This window comes from Spermophilus citellus (assembly GCF_964194105.1).
Source record: "Spermophilus citellus genome assembly, chromosome: 7".
Classification (NCBI taxonomy): Eukaryota; Metazoa; Chordata; class Mammalia; order Rodentia; family Sciuridae; genus Spermophilus; species Spermophilus citellus.
This window is the reverse complement of record NC_138188.1, coordinates 46,998,073-47,020,238: the sequence shown is the minus strand read 5'-3', so window position 1 is coordinate 47,020,238 and position 22,166 is coordinate 46,998,073. Positions and strand designations below refer to the sequence as shown.

At 42.1% G+C, this 22,166-nt stretch overlaps 1 protein-coding gene and 1 long non-coding RNA gene across 7 annotated transcripts in view; one reads left to right on the top strand and one right to left on the bottom strand.

Moving 5' to 3' along the window:
* The window catches only part of LOC308652843, a 1,084,519-nt gene that overhangs the window by 150,115 nt on the left and 912,238 nt on the right, over nucleotides 1-22,166 (bottom strand). The window lies entirely within an intron of this gene.
* LOC308653070 (lysosomal dipeptide transporter MFSD1) lies at nucleotides 357-20,410 on the top strand (the record flags this gene model as incomplete). 6 transcript variants are annotated; one of them, XM_081301430.1, is made up of 16 exons in its annotated part: nucleotides 389-578; nucleotides 1,656-1,708; nucleotides 2,765-2,877; nucleotides 4,337-4,379; nucleotides 4,647-4,714; nucleotides 6,222-6,330; nucleotides 9,341-9,443; nucleotides 11,121-11,219; nucleotides 11,806-11,917; nucleotides 13,009-13,065; nucleotides 13,418-13,574; nucleotides 15,021-15,118; nucleotides 15,684-15,796; nucleotides 17,551-17,598; nucleotides 18,370-18,427; nucleotides 19,746-20,410. In XM_081301430.1, exons 1-16 carry the CDS (start codon nucleotides 425-427, stop codon nucleotides 19,747-19,749), a joined length of 1,389 nt encoding a protein of 462 aa, XP_081157556.1. In that variant the 5' UTR covers nucleotides 389-424. The 6 variants fall into 6 exon arrangements, with proteins under 6 accessions (XP_081157558.1, XP_081157559.1, XP_081157561.1 ...); XM_081301432.1 differs by lacking the exon at nucleotides 2,765-2,877 and having other exon boundaries at nucleotides 357-578; XM_081301431.1 differs by lacking the exon at nucleotides 19,746-20,410 and having other exon boundaries at nucleotides 18,370-18,431.

Below are 22,166 nucleotides of genomic sequence, written 5' to 3'. Positions count from 1 at the left end.
TAATGAAGTTGCAAACTGAGTCCACACTAATATCGACATTTTCACTGATGAGATTGTCAAAGACCAAAAAAAAAAAAAAAAAAAAAAAGTGCCTGATCAGGGACGCCGCGGTACCTCGGCTGCCTCGCTAATGGGCGTGTAAACACGCATAACGATCAATACAGCGTCGGGCACCAGCGCAATTTTGAAAACGCACAAGTCCCTGAGCTAGCAATTCTAATTTTGGGTCGCCCCTATTGGCCAGGTCGCGACACTGCGCAACAGCAGCAAAACAGCAGCAGAGCTGACGCTCAGTAACCCGGCCTGCGACTACCGCAGCCCCGCGGTGCGTCACGTGGACTGGCGCGGCCCCGCGTGATCCCGGCGGTCACATGGCCTCTCCGCCACGTGACGCGCCCGCTTCCGGCCGGCTGGCAGTGGCAGGATGGAGGAGGTCGAGGAGGCGCGGGCGCTGCTGGCCGGCGGCGCGGGCGGCGCGGGCGGCGCGGGCAGACCCCGCGCGCTGCCCGCGCTGTATGACCCGAGCCACCTGGCTCACCGGCTGGTGGTGCTGCTGCTCATGTGCCTGCTGGGCTTCGGTGAGCGCGGGCTTCGGCGGCCGCCCGCACCTATCCCCCGGCGGCCGTGCTGCGCGGGCCGGTGGGGAGCTCGGGCGCGGTGGCTTCGGAGCTAGGTCCCAGGGACGAGACGGGACGTGCCGGAGGCGCGGAGCTCTGGCTTCCGTGCTTCTTGTCGCTTCGCTGCCGTTCTGCAGAGATGCCCACCCACCCATTTGCCCATCCTGGGAAGCGATTAAAGCGGGAGCTGAAAGTTTCTGGGTTTAGGGACAGGGATCAGCAACTACCACGAAAAGTTTTGAGAAATTGCCCCTACTCAACAGCTACCTTATCTTGGGTCACTTCGGTAGTATGCCTGTGCTTCAGAAGCTTAACGTGTTAACAGTTTTGTTCCTCTGAATTTGTAGGTTTGTGTATTTGGAGAGTAGATATGGGGCGGTATTTGTACCCTATTGTAGGCTGTCAGTTATTGTACCTTTAAAATAAATCCTAGTGTATGAATATCACATCTCTCCCTACTTTTGGTCCTCCAAGAGATATTTTTAACTTGATTCTTTAGAACTCTCAGCTTTATTTTTCTTTATTCCTAGCACTGTAGTCCCCGAATTATTCGACATTAAGTATTTTGCTTGTGGAATTAGAATTTGTTTAAAATTCTGGTCTAGTCAGAACAGCTAAACCACGCTCTTCTGCTCCCGGGATAAGTGCTGACATCAGTGTTAAAGTTAGGAAACTGTCCAGTAGGTTTGTGAAATCGTCAATGTGTGTTGTTAGCTTTATATAAACAAAGTATAACTGGTTCATGAAGCTGATAATAAAACAATAAACATGATGAATGAAAATAAAATGGAAAAACTGTTGCTTGTAGCATAATTCAAGTTCCCATTATTTGCTATATGTATACACTACTACACCGTGGAACTTATTTGTGTATGACTTAGAAAATACTGGTAATAAGGAAGTGGGCCAGAAAATTTTCATAGTCTCAGCCCTGGAGCCTGTAGTATAAACATTTGAAACCATCTTAGGGTAGTCATTGCAACTTGAAATTGTTATGTGGGCACTATTGTTACTTGCAAAATGTTTTGCCTTTTCTAGGCAGCTATTTCTGCTATGACACTCCTGCTGCCCTTCAGACCCAGGTTAAGCGGGTAAGTTGATTTTTTCAGTTTTGTTCCTTTGCTTTGGAACAGTTGTAGCAGCACATCCTGGGTTGCCTGGTCTGAAAAGTCCACTAACATCTGTAGTCACCAGACCCACAAGTCAGGAAGAGTGTTCTCAAGCTGAAATGAGTTGTCACAAGAAATTAATTTATAGCATACATGTGACTTGAAATTGTTTAATACCTTAGGTAAATAATAATATCCTATTTCTACAGAATTGCCAAAATATTAGTTTTTGTTTTTGTTTCACTTTCCCGATGCTCCAACATCTGAGTGACAAATGATTTGGGGATAATGCTTTGCTTTCTTAAATGTTTTTATTGTCATTTAAAAAAATATTTTTAGTTGTGGATGGACACAATACATTGATTTTAATTAATTAATTAATGGTGCTAAGGATCCAACACAGTGCCTCACACATGCCAGGCCCAGCCACAATCCCAGTCCCTTTATTGTCATTTTTAAATGTACAGTTTGAGTGTTGTCCTTGTCAGTATTCTTAGTCTGGTTTTGAACTGTAAAAATAAAGATGTTTACAGTTTCTTGGGTATTTACATTGCCTTTTTTTCTTGGTAAATTTTGTATCATTGAGCAAGTAAAATGCATAAATTGGCTCTTTGTATTTCTAGAATGAAAGAGCAAGTGTAGGCATTGTAGGTGTTGGAGGTGGAGGAGGAATGGTTGGGTGGATGTGGATGTTCTAGGGTTATCTTTTGCTAGGTGAATGCCCACTGCAGTCACTAACCAAGGAATAAGAATATAGGACCTTCAGGCAGACCAAGGCAGTCCCCACAACAGTTGTGTGTCCTGAGGTCCATGAAACCCCTCAAGTGGCAGATGGGTACAAGAAGTTCCCAGGTGTGATCACTTTTCTGGGGCAGAGGCTGTAGCTTTTGTGAGATTTCCAAGTAAGTGACTTACAAATGGTGAAGAAACTTCACAACACAGAAAGAAGAAAGCAACCTCTTTCTCTTTTGCCTTTCATTTGTTAGCTGCTAAACCTAACTGTTTGGAAAAAGAGGGTTCTATTTTCTTTCCATATAGGATATGCAGGTGAATACCACGAAGTTCATGCTGCTGTATGCCTGGTACTCTTGGCCCAATGTGGTTTTGTGTTTCTTGGGTGGCTTTTTGATAGACCGAGTATTTGGAATACGGTAAGCTTGGGGGGAAAAAAATCTTACCTGTGGGTAAATCTCACCTGGTTATTAGGAAAATGCAGGGCTAGGTTAAGGTATTTCTAGAAAGAACCAAATAGACTTTGCATATTGACTGATATAATCTGCTTGAGTTTTTAAAAAATGTCATTTAAATCCCTGGAACTGGTGTTTGAAACTTCCATGTACTTCAGTTAAGGTCAGGGCTAGCAGAGGCTGCTGGTGGACGAGGGTAACTCAGTTTTCAGTTAAATTATGCTCACACTTCACATCAGACACACCAGGGTTGGACCCCCTTGCTGCCGCCTGCTTAGCTTCCTGACTGTTGCTGAGCTTCTGTTTTCTCATTGTTAAAACATGGGTAATATCCTGCTTTGTGAGAGGTGGCTGCACCATGTTGGGCATAGGTGGTGTGGGGTGTGGACTTCCTCGGCTGTGTGGGTTTTATGTTTGTGCCTTGGTGTCGACTTTTTGTGATTGCATTAGATGCTGAAGAGGGAGCAGCACTGTGAGCTCTGCCATTCTCATCCTTGCAATTGTGTGTGGTTTGGTGACTGCAGTGGTGACTTGGATCCACTGGGGGTATTTCCAGAAGGCAGAGAGGAAGGTGATGGAGCATATTTGAATCTGTGTCTGATGGATACAGACTGAAGAAGCTGAGTGTTTAGATCCAGGGGCTGATTTGAAAATTTCTGAAAAGTTAGGGTCTGAAGCAGGAGTTAAATGTATTTTACTTAGTCTCAAGGGGTAGAAGGGGCTTGAATTTTTAGGGGAGCACATTTCACTTAGTTTGACGAAGAGCTTACTTGGTCAGGGTGACAGTGATGTACGCTGTCTTGGAACCATGGTGAATCTTGTACTAGGGAACATTTAGCTGAACATGATGTGGCCGTCTCACAAAGTGCTGGAGAGGGATTTAAGTTTCAGAGATGCAGTTTACTTGTATGACCTTTAAGGGCTCTTCTAATGGCGGCATTTCTAATATTTCTCTGGGGAAACATTAATCATTATTCAGACTTGGGTGGATATTGGATTTGTAATGGTATTAACATGGTTAATATGTGTTGTTTTAAAACTAGTTTTTAGTTATCAGGAATTATAACCACTTAAAAATTACTGTAGAATTCTTGGAATCAGTCCTAAATTCTTAATAGAAATTTTATAAAGAATTTCCATGTTTAAATAGTTTTGACCTGGGAACTTCTTTATGGTAATGGCTTAAACTAATATATGCCATATAAAAGCCTCTGGAAGCTCCTCAGAAGTCTAGACTTCTGTAAATAGCATTTAGCTGGGAGAGTTGCGGACTTTAGAGGGAGATGAGCACTTCATTGCTCTTTCTGTGGAGAGATGCAGAGTGGATAGAGGAAACCAGAAAGAATGAGTAGTAAAGGAATCTGTGATTACTAATGTTAATGTAAGAAGAAATTAAAACTTTTACCCCCTCTTTCTCAAACAGATGGGGCACAATTATTTTTAGCTGCTTTGTTTGCATAGGACAGGTAAGGCCAATGTATTTATTATTTATTTGACAGTGATTTTTTGAATTCTTGTCTAATTCCACTGGCAAAGATGTGTTTAATGAAATGTCTAGCATACTCAAGCAAGGCCCATAAATATCTAAGTCTAAGCTTTGAAATACATGTTAATTAGCATTTTAATTTCACAAATTTATTAAGGAGGATAGTACAACTATTATAGAAGTTAAGATTTATTGTTTCTCTTGAGTACTTTTTTTTATTCAGTCATTATTAAATTTTACATTCTAGGTGATTTTTGCTCTGGGTGCAATAGTTAATGCTTTTTGGCTGATGGAATTTGGAAGATTTGTGTTTGGGTAAGTTTGCATAATTTTATTTATCTTAACATTTATTAAGGATTTTTTTCTTTTGGTGCCGGGAATTGAACCCTGGATCTTGGCACATGATCTACCAGTGAGTTACACCTCCAGCCTCTTAGTAAGAGTTTAAAATATATATTATGGTTCTTCTGAGGAGTCATTTCTAATCCTTGAAATGTTGCCTCTGTACACGTAAGATTCTTCCTCAGTTGTCTCACTTTCCTTTAAAATAAGCAGCAGTTTTGCAAGTTGTGGTTGGCCCCGTGTCAGTTTGAAGTTAACTGCTGCTCCAGAGTGACTTATCCCCAGGCTTGTTTGCCTGTTCTGCTGTGTTGAACCCTCACTCAGGAAAGCATAGGCCGTTGGTTTCTGGGGTGTGGTCCTGGATGCCTTGCTGTTCTCTGGGGGTGTGCAGGTCCCTTTGCTCCCTGCCCAGGAGCTGTGCAGAAGCAGGATGCCCAGAGAGTCTATTTAGCAAGCCCGTTCAGCGTCATTCCTGGGCTTCCTGCCTCGAGAGGTGCAGATGACAAGTTCCTTTGTCTTTAACATGACTTACTCTAGCTTTCACCAGCACCAGGGATGTGTGGCCATGGGTGACAAACCCCCACAAGTGCTCTGAGGGAGAGGGAAGGAAGCAGAGTGTACATAGGAGTGGTCAGGGGATTCAGAGACCGGGCTGTGCTCAGAAACATCCTGAAGGATGATGTGCGTCATACAGGAGTCACAGTTTGGTTACCAGAGGAGATGGGAAGCGTGTTGGGGCATTACAGAATGGTGAGGCAGGCTCATTCCTAGGCTGTGGAGGAGATGGAGGTCCAACTGGGCTTCGAGGTGTAGCGGTGAGCGTGTGGAGCTTAAGTTGAAGCACAGGAGGGAGGACAGGGGGACTGTGCAGTGAGCGTGGGACTGGCCCGAGAGTGCACTTCCGCTTCTACAGGGTGTGGGCCAGTCTCCTGCCACAAGTTTTATACAGGGTACAAGGTGATCCAGCAAGCCAAGCTCCCTGTGCTGCTTGTCCTGGTTGTCCATGCAGCCTTTAAGATGACGCCAACACAGCAGTAAAGCATCCGCTTCACTGTGCTCGGAATTCGGGCTGGGTGCAGTATGGATGGTGTGTCTGTGCCCTCCCGTCTGGAGCCTCTGAGACCCGTGGAGGCTGGGGCTGGTGTCACCTGATGCTGCTTTCTCATGGGCTGGGACGAGAGGAGGACTCCTGACTGGAGCACCAACACGTGGCTTCATGTGGCCTCTGGGTGGCTGGCTTTCTCCTGGCACAAGTGTAGGTAGCCTCCTAGAGTGGGCAGTGGGTGTCAGCTTTTAGGACCTGGCTGGGGTACTGGGGCCGCAATGTGTCACTCCCACCACAGGCTGTTGGTTGAAACATAGGCCCACCTAGATGCAGCAGAGGGGATAGGGACCCTTGTTTTGAAAGAAGGTGTGTCAGAATTGATAGCTGTGGTGTTTCCTTAAAAGTTGTGACTTCTCTTCTTTTTCCTGCTTTTAGGATTGGTGGGGAGTCCTTGGCAGTTGCCCAGAACACATATGCCGTCAGTTGGTTTAAAGGCAAAGAATTAAACCTGGTATTTGGACTGCAGCTTAGCATGGCTAGAATCGTAAGTATGATGATGGTAACTGCTTAGAAATCACAGGGTGACATGTGCTCTTGGGTAACAGATGTGGCATTGATTTTCATATATTTCTCTAGGCCACAGTATAGCATTTACTTTATTTTAAATGAGGCATTTCTAACCCTATTTAGTTAGTAAACCATCTAAAATGACCACGTGAATGTTCGTTAGTTCAGTGTCTGAGCACAGGGATGATCTTGGGTTTGTTGTCTTGATTTATTATCATTTTTTGCATCCCTGCTGTGAAGGCTCTGCACAGGGCCAAGCAGGTTCTGCTGGCTGAGATGGGAGGCCCCATCCCTCTGTGCCGAGGCACCCCCTGCCTGCACCTCCATGAAGTGCAGCTACACGTGGCAAGGAGCCTCCTTCCTGAGCAGCTTCTGCTGTTGTCCCCGCTCTGGCCTTCTGTGCCCTCCACCTGCCACAGCACGTGGCTTATGTGAAGACGGTGCTTAAGTTCTTGGTCAGAGGCATCCATTTCCTGTGGTTGTCTAAGCTATGTGATGTGAGTCCCGGTGACCTCACTGGTGTGATGCTTGTCTTGCTTACTTACAAGCCTAGACATTGGAATCCAGGAGTGGTTTGGTCTGGTGGGTGCCAAGGCTGCCCAGGGGACTTCACGGTTTTATTAATGCATCCTAGAAGATGTTCCAGCATTCCTGAGTCATGTTAGGGTTTTTTTTTTTTCCCAATAAAGTCTTATGAATAGAGGAGTCAAAAAAATATTCTTGCCATTAAAAAACCAGACTTCCAAAGACTAATAGTATGAAGAAATCCAGTATAAAAGTCTTTACAGGGGGCTGGGCTGTGGCTCAGTTGTAGAGCGCTTACTTAGCATGTGTGAGACACTGGGTTCGATCCTCAACACCGCATAAAAATAAGTAAATAAAGGTGTTTTGTCCATCTACAACTAAAATTTTTTTTAAAAAGTCTTTACTGACTATGTTATCATTTATGTGGCTGTGTACATGCAGGTTCTTTCTAGTCAGTATTGCACATAGTTCTGTATTCTGACGTTCTCCCTATGAAACTCGTCTACTTCTCTTAGGCCTGGGGACTGGGGATGACAGAGTCACAAGGTTTGTTGGGGCCCTGAGTACTGTTGAGACACAGGTCCACATCCCGTCCAGAGACGCTGGCCTCCCTATTGAGGGATAGGAGAGGGTCTTTTGTTGACAGTAGGGCTATCACTGCCTTGAACAGCCCTTTTATCACTTTGATAAAATACCGGAATAGTATTTCAGTTTGTAACGCCTTGAGTTTGTCTTTCCACGTTTTCTCAATTTTTCTACAAGCACTCTCAAAAGCTTCATTATATGTCTTGCACAAGTCAGGATATGTCTGTGGCAGTTGTTGAGTAACTTCTCAGAAAAGAAAATAGTTCACTGAGCAGGACTTGTTCTTCTTGACTCTGTTGTTACCAGGGACCACCAGGGTCTCTGCGTCCTCATACCCTATTGGTACTCCTGGGGCAGCATCCAAGGAGCCCTGAGTTCCTGGAGGGAGGCTGGGAGTTCTGGGACCTAGGGCGAGAGCTGTGGGGAGTGGTGGGGAGGCTGGAGAAGGTGGGGAGCCGGGCCTTGGCAGCCCCTCTGCTTCAGCCAGGGCTATTGATGTCATCTGGTTTACGTATTTGGGGGCTGTGTGAAGCCATTGGAGGTGAAAGGAATTGATGGTGTAGAGGATAAAGGAGCTCTTCCACTGCATTATGTGATTTTCCTTGGTAACTTGTTGCTTTTAAGCTTATTATTCCAACAAGTGCTCGTTGAGGACTCGGCAAGCCCGGCTCTGAGATGGTGGGTGAAGTGGTGTGGGGCAGCGTCTCTGAGGAGCTGGAACTGCAGTGCTGGTGGAGCAGGGTCCACTACCTCATTTCCCAATGGAGTCCTGCCACTGACTGCATTTTGTAAGAGGCAGCTGTGTGAGATCTGTGGCTGTATTTGTTGGGACGTGGTCATTTCTGTCTCTAGCATCGTCCACTGCCAGCATTTGGCACGAGGGCTCTCTCTGGGCTCCAGGATGCGGCAGTCTCAGTCTCCTCTTCCTTTCTGTGCATTCTTCTCCACTCTCTTGGTGGCCCCCATAGCTGGGGTGCCCTGGGCATGATCTTTGGATGCCTTCTCTTGGCATACTCCAGCCACGGTGATCCTGGTGTTGATGGCTGACCCATGGTGATCCTGGTGTTTCCTCCCCAGACTTCTCCTCTCTCCTCCTTACATCCCTGTGGTCTCGGACATTCCAGGCAGACTCCTCTCGGCTGTGCACCAGCTATCCCACCTGTACTGCTTTTGCCAGATGTCCTGGGCTCCCTCCCCAATGGTCTGCTCCACTGTCACAGTCAGTCTCAGCCAGGCCTCCTCCCACAATGCTGTATCCTCCTTTCCCGCTTTATTTATTTAAGTACCTGTAACTATTTAGTGTACATTTTTAACCCTGTTAAAATGTAAGCTTCATGAAAATTAGACATTTTTCTATTGTGTTCTTTATTATATTCCTGAACAATGGCTGACATATAACAGGGACTCAGAAGTTGCTGAATGAGTAAATAAGTGGTGACAATTTCTGCTATAACTTTTACTGTTCACTTTAAGGATATTCAGAGGAAGGACACCCCCTGGCCCCCCATATTTCAGTACCAGGAATAGCTGTGCTTTTCCTTAGCTATGGTATAGTTTTGTCTTAGGAACTCTGAATTTTATAACTCGTTTCATTTTTTGTTTGGTGCTAGGAAGTTGTAAGTGTATTGTGTATTTTGCATACTTGCATTTTCTCATTTTCTAATAAATTAGCATTTTGTGTACGCGTAGCAACTTTGTGGCTTTATTTGTTATTTTCTTACATTAAGAAAAATATTTCCTGTTTAACCTGAGTCCGAATTATACTCATTTCTTATAATTAAGCTACCTCAAATTCTTTTTTTCCCAAGCGAGGCAGATGTATAAATATTCAAAAGTTCTGTTTTGTTTGTTTGTTTGTTTTTCTTTTTTTCCTTTAGGGAAGTACAGTGAACATGAACGTCATGGGGTGGCTGTATTCTGAGATTGAAGCTTCGTTGGGTTCTGCTGGTCACACAACCCTTGGGTTCACACTTATGGTTGGTGAGTGGATCCTGATGTCCCACAGCTTGTCACTCCTGGAAGCTTGTCACAGGCGGTATTGTGGCAGAGAGGAAAACTACCGGGTTAGTGTCCAGCCACGTCAGTTGTGATTTTGCTCCACAGTCTGAGAATTCTTTGACCTAACTAGAAGTAACAGTCATGTGCCCTCTTTGTATTTTGATTTCTATTTTCTAAAGGGAGGGTCTTATTCCTCCTTATGTATATTCAAAGAGAAAGCCTACAGGCTGAGAGCAGGCAGGAAATTTATTCTCCAAGGTGCTTAGAGCAGAAGGAAGACAGTCAGAGTGTCGGAGAGCTTGGAGATAGATCTAGTATGTTACTGATGGTTAAAAATCCACCAATGTGGGAGACGGGAGCCTGAGTTTTGATGCTGGCTCTAAATAGTTCTAACTAATTCTGTAGCCTGGGTCAAGAAGGTTAATCATTTGTGTCTCAGTTTTCTTTTCTGAAAAATTGTGGTAGGTTACAAAACTGTATAGGTCACTCTTGCCACTAATTTTCTTAGCCAAGGCTCAATGGTGTTAGTTACTGGGTGGGTCTCTGAGCAGCGTTTGAAGTTCTCTGGATCCACCTCCTGTGCTTTTTCTCTGAGAGTGGCTTTGTCTTGCTGAGCCCCACAGTGTGGATGTGTCGAGACCTGCGGCTTGATGGTAAAAGCCTTGTGTCCAATATTTGCTTATCTTTTGTTCCTTATGGCTAACACACTGTGGTCCAGTTGAGAAATGGCTGAAATGGGCTACATGCAGACGTGGGCTATTCCTGGGCTATATGTACTGTTAAAGGGATAGTGGAGGACATTCCAGCGGGCAGACCTCTATAAAGACTCCCTTTTCCACACCCTCCCCTGAAGTCTTTTGCCTTCACCAGAGCTCCTTTTTTACTTCCAGATGCTCTTCAGCATCTCACTAGTGTCTCTGTGATGGGAATTTTAGAGTCAGAAAAGATCCAAGCCATCATCAAGTCAGAGCCTCTTGTTTTACAGGTGGGGAATTGAAGCCCAGAGGGGTTAGGTTCTGGGTTAGGTTCTGTTGGTGCCAGCAGTGGAACCCATGTCTCCTGACTGTCATTTCAGCTGTTTCTCAACTGGATTACAGTGTGTTAGCCAGTTGAAGATGAAAGATTCATTTATTTCACTAAGCCTCTTCCTAGAATTCTTCTTGAGATGCATAAGTGTCACTGAGTCTGTCCTGATTTATTTTGATGACGTGAGGTCAGCACTAGTGGAAATGCTGAGCTTGCAGGAAGGAAAGCCCCGAGGGAGATGTGCCTGGGAATGTGGGTCTGTGGGTGCTAGGAGTGGGCTGCATAGTCTGCACCAGGAGAAGAGGTGGCTGGGTCCTTGGTGCCTGTCGGCAGCTGGTGCTTAGGCTGACTTTGTCCAAGACTCACTTGCTAGCTGGCTGTCAGCTTCCACCAGGCTGTCCTGTGCTGTGCAGGACTGGACGATTTCCAGCCTTGTGCTGGGAGAGTGAAGTTCAGAAACTGCTGTTCCTTGGGCACTTGGCGCAAGCACTTCTTCCACTGTCAGGGTGGGTCCTGGGCTTTCCTCATTCCCCTTCTCTTTGACTCGCTGCACTATCGATCAATGTGTTGCTTTTCAGGAGTCTCCAGTCTGCTCATTTTGAGATCTCCTTTTTTTTTTTTTTTTAAATTTAGGGGGTATAACATGTATCCTTTCACTAATCTGTGCCTTGGCCCTTGCTTATTTGGATCACAGAGCAGAGAGAATCCTTCATAAAGAACAAGGAAAAACAGGTATGTCTAAATGGCAGGAGATTGGGCTCTGGGGAATCGTGGCTTTTCTTGGTTGTTGGTGATACCAGGGATTGCACCACAGGGTGCTATACCACTGAGCTACAGTCTTGGTCCTTTTTATTTTGAGACGGGGTCTTGCTAAGTTGCTCAGGCTGGCCTTGAACATGAAATCTTCCTATGTCAGCCTCCTGAGTAACTGGTATTATAGCTGATGTTTACAATGCAATAAGTTCCCAGCAGGACTAGTACATATGTTTTATTTTCTTGTCTATTTTCCCTTGTCTCAATGTTTAGATACTTTTCCCCCTCTTAACATTTGACAGAATTTGCAGTCTTAGTTTTAGTTTTTATATTTGTGAAATAGTTATTGTTTCAAGAAGAGAGGAGGAAGGAAGGTAGGTGCCTATCTTGCTTTCTGCTTTCCCTTATTTGTAAGTTATCTCAGAGGTGGTATTTATCTAATTTTCTAGAATTTTTTTTGAACTGAATTGCAAAGATTAAACATATAATTAAAAAAATTCTTGATTACAGATGAAAACTCCTCTGATAGAATTATGCTCATGGCCTCTTCCCTTGCTTCTTTAAGGTGAAGTTATTAAGTTGACTGATATAAAGGACTTCTCCTTACCTCTGTGGCTGATATTCATCATCTGTGTCTGCTACTATGTTGCCGTGTTCCCTTTTATTGGTCTGGGAAAGTGAGTATTCTCTAGTATTCCATTTTTTTTTTCTGGCTAAATTATAGGAAGCTCAATTATAAATATGTTTTTTAAACCTTCTTTGGTTATAATTTATATTTATACAGGAATTGTTTCCTATCCTGGGCTGTCATGGATTTTAGTGTTGGTTTAATACTTTTGTTATTCTTTTGAAGAAAAATAACAGTTTTTGACACATAATACTGATTTTTTTTTTTTTTTTGGTACTGGGGATTGAACCCATGGGTGCTTAATCACTGAGCCACATCCCCAGCCCTTTTAAAATTTTTTTTGAATTTTGAGGCAGGGTCTCACTAAATCATTTAGGACCTTGCTGAGCTGCTGAGGCTGGCTTTGAACTTGTGATCCTCCTGCCTCAGCCTCCCATGTTGCTGGAATTACAGGTGTAATTCATGATGCCTGGCCTTAGTAGTTGATTTTGAAATAGTCTTTGATTCCTAATACTGATGTTTTACTTGATTTTGAACTAGTATTCCTTTTGTTTCCCTTTATCCCTTGATGAGGAGGTGGTTATTGGGATTGAGGACCACATACTGATGTGTTGTGATTGGGTCCTGCCATTTGCTAGGACTGTAATTCTTTCTGACTTAGATTCGAGTCTCAAAGCGAGTTCTTCTTTAGCTTCGCTCCTTTTTTATTGATAGCTGCTTAAACAGAGCAATATGTGAGTTTGATGAGTGTAAAAGGATGTATTTATAACCTTTAAGTTTATGTTCTCATTTTAAATAATTTGAAACAAGGATCTTATTTATCAGAGAACCCACTTAGTATTGCCTTTAAGGAAAAAAAAGCATCCTTAATTCCTTGTAGCAGTGTATTTGGGTTTCTGAAAATCTGTGTGGACTGCCCACAGCATAGGTAGAAGGGAAAAAAATTGGCATTGCATTTGAGGAAATGAAATGTTTCTATAAGTACTTACACTTCAGTAGATTGCTCAAATATCAAATAAGCTGGGAAAATTATTTCAAAAATGGTTTATTAAACTTATTTTCATTCACCTTTATTTTGTCTTTTGTTTTTAAAAAACAGTATTTCTCTCTAATATGCTTTTTTTTTTTTTTAAATTTTAGAGTTTTCTTTATAGAGAAATTTGGATTTTCTCCTCAGAAAGCAAGTGCAGTTAACAGGTACTTACTTAATTCTGTAAGAGCTTCTGCAGGTCTTAATAAACAAATGTTATAAGAAGCAAGAAGGGTGTATGTGACCCAGTAGCACATGTGAACCCGAGATGGAATTGGGACTGTAATCCTGAGGGCCCACCTTAGTATTTATGGCAAGCCAGAGAATTCTGAGATTACTCTTTATGTTCTGTTTTCTTTTTTAAAAATTAATTAATTATTACGTTCTGTTTTTATGATGGTCAGTTTAGAAAAATGCTACATTAAGTGTTAGGAGTTGCATTGCCTAGTATTTTGGGGACTTCTTGGACTTTCTCTTCAGCTGTGCTGCACTTCACTGACTGTTGTGTTCTCTGGGCAGTGTCGTGTACATCATATCAGCACCCATGTCCCCGATATTTGGGCTCTTGGTGGATAAGACAGGGAAGAACATCATCTGGGTTCTTTGTGCGGTGGCCACCACTCTCATGTCCCACATGATGCTGGCTTTCACCATGTGGACCCCTTGGATCGCTATGGTAATGCCATTGGGGGCCGGGCTTCAGCGAGGACTCCTTTGGGTCCATGTCAGGAGCATGTTTAGCAAGCTCCTCTGGTGTGATTGATTTCAGTTTGTGCAAATTAATTATTTTTTTCAAGTGTAATTATTGATTATTAATTCATGAGTTTTTAGTTCATTTAACTTATTTTTATAGGACGACTTCATCTCTGAAGTAGAATTTGAAGTAGAGTAGCCTTAAGAAAGGCGAAACGCTAGTTATTTCCTTTCCTTTCTTAAGCATCATTCAAAGAAGCCCTGCCATCAAAAGTAGCAACACCCATACCTGCCCAGTGTCTATTCTTCCACCTTTAATTCTGGGCAGGTAAGAAAGCAGTAGTAAATTCACAATCCTTATTGCTGCTTTTCATTCACATTGTCATTTTTAAGACCTCAGGCCCAAGTGCTGCCTCTCTGATCTGTAGATACAGGAACCTCTGGCGCATAAATGCTCAAGCTGGTGGTGAAGATTGTACCGCAGAGCGTTCCTACAGGGCATTCCTGTCCCAGGGATGGAGATGCTGCTGCAGAGCCTTTGCAGTTACCATCCAGGTGGATGTTGTGAAGCTGCTCCAGTAACTTCTGCCCGTTTATTACTTTATTGTTATTATTATTATTTTGTGGCTCTGGGGGTTAAACCCACAGGTGCTCTACCACTGAGCCACTTCCTCAGCCCTTTTCATTTTTTATTTTGAGATAAGCTGCTTAGGGCCTTGCTAAGTTGCTGAGGCTGGCCTTAAACTTGCCATCCTCCTGCTTCAGCTTCCCCAGCTTCTGGGATTACAGGTGTGCACTACCATGCCTGGCTCCCATTTATAACTCTAAAACCTCACCAGTAATACACAGACATGTCTGTTTTCCTTGCCAGCATGAGAAGTTGGCATTATTTTAATGTTTACCAGTCTGATAGGTAAAAGTGATACCTATTTAAACTTAAATCATAAAGTTAAAGTCAGCATTAGGTGATGTCTAACAACCAGTGGTTGGTGGCTCTCTGCTCCACCTCCTAGGTGTGACTGATGGCCCTGGAGGCAGGATAGTGGACTGTTGACATATGTTGCCTCAATTGCCTAATATGTAACCTTAGCGAATACTGGAAAGTAGCTTGGCCGGAACATCAGTAAGAGCTGTTTTCTTATTAACTGTATTTTCTTGCAGGTCCTTGCCTGCAGCCAGGCCCCAGCCAGCTACATCTGCAGACAATACCACGACTAGCAAAAGGGGTTAAGACAGTGTGTAGCTTGACACTAGAGAGAGAAATGGGTAGTGGATGGGTTGGTGCCTTTGAGTGAATTTGAGTCTAATCACAGTAAAATTTCCTTGAATGTTTTTATATATTTAAGTTTCTGTGTCAGTTTTGCTAAACTGTATCAAAGGAAATGACCTTTTGGCTAATGGAAACTCTTCCTTTCCCCGGCTTCTGTAGTGTCTTCTGGGACTCTCCTATTCATTGCTTGCCTGTGCATTGTGGCCAATGGTGGCATTTGTTGTTCCTGAACACCAGCTGGGAACTGCATATGGCTTGTGAGTATAGTATTGACACATTCGGCCATTTATGTCTTCTTCTGCTGAGTCATTTTAATTATTGTAAAACTCTGATTCTTGGATCTAGCTATCAAAGGCTTCTAGGATAGCTCTGAACCCAGTGGTAGCTCGAAGAGTCCCTTAATCTACTTAGGATACTGTGGTGGCCCCAAGAGCTCAAGGTCTCCAGCAGGAGCTGCTGTGAGCTAAGCTGTAAGAGGTCATTGCTGACCCTGCCATCCCCTGCCTACCATCCAGAGCCTCTCAAGAAGTTGAGCCCCATCGTGGCCCCAGAAGGCAGGAGGGGCAGCTGCACCTATGGCTGGTGCACACGGAGCCCTTTGCTTGGGTATGAAGGAGTTCAGTACCTTATGCACTTAGGAGGCAGGCTCCCTTACCTTTGAGCAGATGGTCTTGTAGCAGAAGTAGTTATGGGAGAAGGAAAAAGTCTGTCCCATCATCCCCCTGGGAACATCTTTTATCATTGATAGCATGTGGCTGGCAGGAGGTGCTGGCTCTGTGGAGACTGCAGAGTGAAGTGTGCTTTTCTGTTTCTCAACGACAGCATGCAGTCCATTCAGAACCTGGGGCTGGCCATCATTTCCATTATTGCTGGCATGATACTGGATACTTGGGGATATTTGTTTCTAGAAGTTTTCTTCGTTGCCTGTGTTTATTGTGAGTATATCATGTGATGATATTTTTATCCTTAGGTTTTATTATTGCTGTTCTTTGTCTCCATCTCTGAGACTGAATCTCTAAAACCTTGCTCAGATTTGCCCAGTTCTTAGCCTGTGTATGAGAGTTTCACAGCTGTCGACTCTCTGGTCCCCTCTTGGAAGATTCCTGTCTATGAAGGCATCAGTGGAATCTGCTTTGTGTTCTGTTTTAAATATTCATGGTTTAAAAACAGTTTTCTCTTTTCAAGTAAAAGGGTTTGGAGGGTCCCTGAATGTATGCATAGTACAGTGGTTTTGGGGTGAGTGCTCATGGTTCATTTATTAGGCTGTTTTAAGTTGCTTTTATTTTCAGTCTGTCATTTAAGGTTTAACCTGTAATCAATCGTTCATTGGTTAAAAATAAAAAGTATTAGGAAACTGTTGAAAAACTATAAAAATAAATCAACATTTTCCATTGATAATCTTTATCATATACAGTAAATTGTATTTATCTGAAAATGTCTTCTATAACCTATCAAGTTTCATTCTTCATTGATGTATTTAAAATGATAAATCATGGTGATGATTTTAGCAAATTGTTAGCATCTGCAGCAGTAGAAACCATGCTTGAGTATTTGCATGTAATTGCTTATGAGAAGCCTGGAGTTCATTTTATTATCATAATTTTAGAAATAAGTGCATCAAATTTTAAAAATTCATCATTTGTTTTTTAACAGTGGGTCATTTAAGAAGTCAGCATGAGGTCATGAGGTGTTTTGTCAATTTTTAATGCTGCAGCATGTGGTTTAATTTCAGTCCACAGTTCAACATACATTTGGGTCTCAAACCAAACACTATGCCATTTAAAAAGTGCTTCTTTGCCATATTAATTTAAAGTAAATTGAACTGCTTGACTTGGAAAAGGAAAAGCCAGCCCTCACTTTTGAGATCCTCCTGGCCCCAGGAGTCTGGTGACTGTGTCTTCATGTATAGTTATTTCATTTCTAAAATGCACACAGTGTCTTCAGGTTTAAAATCCCCAAGGGACTACTTCTGTTTGGAATTCTGTAAAATGGTAAGCAATCTAGGGGCTGGCAGCAGCTTGGAAAGTTCTGGAAGGACTAGCATTTAGAGAGAGAAGGAGGTTGGGGCAGCCTGGGGTCATGGTCCGTCCCCCCCCCCCCCCCCCCCGTGAGGTGGTCTCACTGTGACATGTTCATATGTGCACATAGCATGGTTTGGTCTGTTTCATTCCCTTATTCTCCCCACTGAACTCCCTGCATCCCCTTTCCCTACTTTGTTCTTCCTCTAATCTCCTTTCTATTTTATGAGAACCCCCCTTTTCTCACTAGCTTCTACATATGAGATACATCATTTGACCCTTGACTTTCTAGATCTGTCTTATTTCAGTTTGCATGATGTTCTCTAGTTCCATTCATTCACCAACAAATGTAATTTCATTCTTTGTAGCTGCATAAAACTCCACATTTTCTTTATCCATCCATCTGCTGATGGGCACATGGGGTTAGAGTTAAACTTGCCTTTCAGGCCTTGCCGTCCTGGCTGAGTAGCAGCCAGTTCTCATGCAGAAAATGCTGTGTGACTTATATTTAGTGCTTTTAGAAAAACCCAATAATGAGACTTTTTAATTTTTTAAAAAGCCAATTAATAAAGATTTGATGAATCTGCATTTTGTAATTACATAGAGATTATTAAGAAGAAATACTTAGTTTTAAAAGATCCTGTTTCTTCTTTTTTTTTTTTCACTCCTAGTGTCACTTTTATCTGTGGTCTTACTTTATTTGGTGAATCGTGTCCGAGGTAAGAAGTGGTATTTTTTTCTCAAGCTCCCGTGGGACAAGCTCTTGTGGGTCATCGTGTGGGGTCCCTGGGTTGTCTGCACACCTTTTGTAGGCCAGTGTTTTCATTGATTTAATAGTCTTGGAAACACATTTGATTATGTCGCATTATTATGTATTCTGGACTTGCATGTTTATTAAAATGGCTGTCATTTTGGAATATAAAGTCTTAGATGTTATTATTACATGAACAAAAATATGGCATTTAAAATATAACCTAAACCATTATGTGTTGCCATCCTATATTTTTAAACAATAAGAAGTAGACAAATTTGTAGCTGTAGTTTGCATTTTAGAGTCAAAAGTGTTTGGTTTATAATTGGAAATACAGATTTTCCTTTTGCTAATGCATATCAGTTCAACGTAGATTAGTGCTTTTCTGTTCTTTGTAAGACTTTGATGTTGCCTTTGCTGCTGACGGATGCTATGTGCTCAGCAGAATGTAATATACCTGCTGTCTAAATAGTTTCAGGTCATGTCCTTTACTTTCTCTTAATTTTCACTATTACTGAATATTGACACAATGTTTCAATTAATAAAACCTGAAGCAATACATTATTCCAAATTTAAAGATAAAAACTAAAATTAAGGATTATTTATATCACATAATAATTCTGTTTTTTCTCTCATACCTTTTTATATTACTTAAAATAAGGTTTGTCTATGCAAATATTTGCACGGATGAATTTTACTTATAATATTTGAATGAAAAGATTCTGTGTTTGTGTTTTAGATGGGAACCTAAATTATTCTGCAAGAAAAAGGGAAGAAATGAAACTTTCTCATACTGAGTAAGTGTGAAAAGGGAGAAAATTGTCTTTATTTATTTATTTTTGTCTTTTCCTCTCTGGAGTTGGGGATCCAACCCGGGCTCCGTGAATGTTAGGCAGCGCTCTACCACTGAGCTGCAACCCCGCTGAGTTGTCTTTTATTTTGAAAGTCTTAAATATTAGCATTCTATTTCAAGTTATTGGGTTTAGAATTCTAATATTTAGTCTCTCTTGAGAGCTGACAGTTATATCTGGAACTATGGGGACAAAATTCCTGTTTCAAAAAAAATTAAAAAGACCATCACAGCAGCTTAATTAAGAATAAAACATGATTGGGCTGACCTTGCCTTCTGGCAGAGAGAGGGGTAGTTCTTGAGTGGCAGAGGAAAGGCTTGGCCCTGAGTTCCTGGGCGCGTGTACTCTTCCCCTCTCCCAGATACTTACCTTTGCTTAAGTGGTTAAGGTAATTTTTCATCTTGTTCTGGTATCAGCATGTGACTCTGTTCTCAGACTCTTTGGAACAGACTAAGTATATAGCATGGAGTTTGAGTTAATTTTTTCTAAGTTTACTAAAACAGTAATTCTATTTCTTGTTATTTCTGATTTTTAGACACTATTTTTTTATGATTTAAACTCTTTATTTTAAATGCATATGCCTTAAAATTAGAAGTCTTGTGACTTGAATAGATCGAAGTCTTATAGAACAGGTTATTTTGGGGGAAAGGTGGGATTTTGGCCATATTATCAAATTTACCTCTAACGAAGTAATTCTACTTCTAGAAATACATCTGAAGAAAATAATCAGATGCTGGGGGTGTGGCTTAGTGGTAGAGCACTTACCTAGTATGAAAGAGGCCCTGGGTTCAGTCTCCACCACTGGGGAAAAAATCAGAAATATGAATTTTAAAATCTATGATGGTCTTTATCATGTCAAAAATTAGAAATGATGTAGGAGGACTTTTAATGTTACAGGGACTTAATGTAAGACAAAAGTGAAATGCAATATTGATTTTATTCAAGAAAAAGTATGTCTGTGTGTGTATGTCTGAAACCCACTCACCTGTGTCTTAGTAGAGAAAATATCAGAAGAAATAAAGCCATTTGAATGGCAGGGTTATAGGGTTGTTTTTCTGCTTTTCCATATTTAATAAATTTTCTATGTTGATTCTCTGTTACTTTTATAATCAAGAAGAGTTATAGAATTACCCAGGAAAGTGTGTAACTTACTCTATTGGATACCACATGTCTTAAAATGCTATAGCTTTTCTTTTGTAAACCAGATGAGGCTCCAGGGTTTCTTCTTCCTCTTTTCGATGATCCATTGTGTCATGTTTTGCAGATGAGAAGCAGCAGTGACGCATGAGAATGGGCTGCGCACACCATTCATGTGGAAACTTCCGTTATATATTTTTTAAATTTAGAGTTTAATTATTAGGAAAAATAATGGAGTGGAAAGTCATATTTATTGTTCGGATCTACCTATTTGGAAGTGTGTTTGTGAGGACTGCCTTAACCTGTCTTTTGTGTTGTGTGGCTGAAGAATTCTGCTTTGGAACAGGCCAGTCAACAGTGAACAGTTCAGGAGCATCCAGGTGGACTTCAGCCAGGATGGTCCTTAATGGGAAACGTTGCATCTTGTATCGAGATGATTTTCACTAAGTGTGTCTTAGGAATGTGGCTTTTTCTTATCTCAAAAAAAGAGAATCCCATGAAAAACGGGAAGTTCTTGGGGGATGGAAGGGCTGTTTTGTACAGAATGAAAGATGGTGCCCTGCAGGGCTTTGCCTTGGTGGGGACACACTGAGGAGCCTGTTGTGCTCCCACCATGAGGCTGTGCTCCGCTACAGCCAGGGGCAGCAGGCAGTGCACTCTGCACTGGGGACCTGACCACTTGGGGCATACTTTTGTAACACAAACTTTCTGTAGAGTTTTTTCTTATAGACAAGTTAATAACTCAGATATTCTGCAACTTATGATATATGGATAAATAAAAACACTGCAAAAGGAATACTTGAAGTTGTCTTTTGATTTTTGGAAAAATACTAGTGCACTCGGGGCTGGGGTTGTGGCTCAGTGGCAGAGCACTTGCCCAGCATGTGTGAGGCACTGGGTTCGATCTGTAGCACCACATGCAAATAAATAAAAAATAAAGGTACATCAACAAATAAAAAATATTAAAAAATAAAATTAGTGCACTGATTTGAATTTTTGGAAGATTATCTGTAAGAAAATTTAAGTTGTAATAGAGAAAAATGTGCCTGGTGACAGTCTTTGAGAGATTATCAGAGTAGGTCTTTCTTCAGGGTCAGACTTTAAATAACATTTGCGTTTTTTATATTAAAAATGATCAGCATGCAGCTTCTCTGATAGACCTTCAAGTACTTTTCAGTGCACTCAGTTTCCACATTAATAATGTTGAGTTTTTTGAGAATTTTGCTTTCTATTGATGGGCTAACAGATATGTGAGGTGCAGATGTTAAGCCAGTGTTTAAATAACAGTAGCTGCTGATGTTTAACACACACGCCCTGGAACAGATCCAGATTGTGCCCCTCATGCAGGCCAGCTTTGTTAGCATCTGTTTCCTGACTGGCATTTCCTGTGCCATAGTTGGCTGCACTGTCCCCTTTGCTCACAGCGTTTCCTGCAGGCTCCCCATGACCCTGTTTTCCCTGATTTGTATTAAAAGCCTCATCCCTGCCCAGAGCTGTCACTCCTTGTGGAAGCTCTTGCAGACCCTTTAGGGTGTATCAGGGGCTCCTAAAATTCCTGTGTTCTTAGAAAAACTGTACTTTTTTCCTTGGCTCATCTTAGTTATAGTGAGGAATGGGCGGTAGTGTGGTGTGGGGGTCTCTCTCCCTTGGATAGTCACTCGAGGAGGACAGGAACTGTGTGTTCTGTTAATAATAATCATAGTCCTAGTCCCTAGGAAGGAGGACAAGACAAATACTTTTGAATGATACATAACTAAAAAGGAATTGAAATAATCAGTGTGGAGAGTAAGTGTCAACATGAATAGAAGGATCTAAAGGGGTTGTTGGTGGGTTGTGTGCCTTTGACTTTTCCATTGATAATAATTTATCCTGAAGAAACCAGTGGACAAACATAAATACGTTTTAAGATGATAACTTTATTGCAAGATTTAGTAGCTTGTAATAAGAAAACCTCTTAAGGTTTTCCTATTACAAGCTACTGCATCCAAAGGCGGCCAGAAGCTCCTCGCGCCCCCGGCCCGCGCCAGCCGCCGAGCCCCTCACGCCCGCGCGCCCAGGCCGCCTCCGCTTTGAAGCTAAACCAATTCTGGATTACATCAGTTAAAAGAACAGAAAAGAAATGTGAGGTGAGAATTCTGTATATCAATATATTAACACATACATCCTATGAAATGGTCACTTCATGACTTGAGCTGTATGCTGAGCAATTTAAAAAGCAAGAAGCTGACTGACAGATGTAATACTTTGACTATGGTTCAAGCAGTATCACTCCCAGTAAGTGTATGGCCAATTTCCAAGTCTGTATGCCAGCCTTGCTCTAAACTATAGAAACACACATTTTTTGTTTGTTTTATTTGCAGGCCCTTTTAATTTGTAGACCCAAGTTTTACTTACAGTGATGCCCCTTACAAAGCTGTTTTCAATGGTATTTGCCATGGAGCAGGTGAAAGTATAGGCTACTAATTCCTTCTGGAAACACCCCAACTCAATTCTATGACACACATATATGTTGTTCCATAAACAACCTGCAGTTAAGTATCAGTGAGGC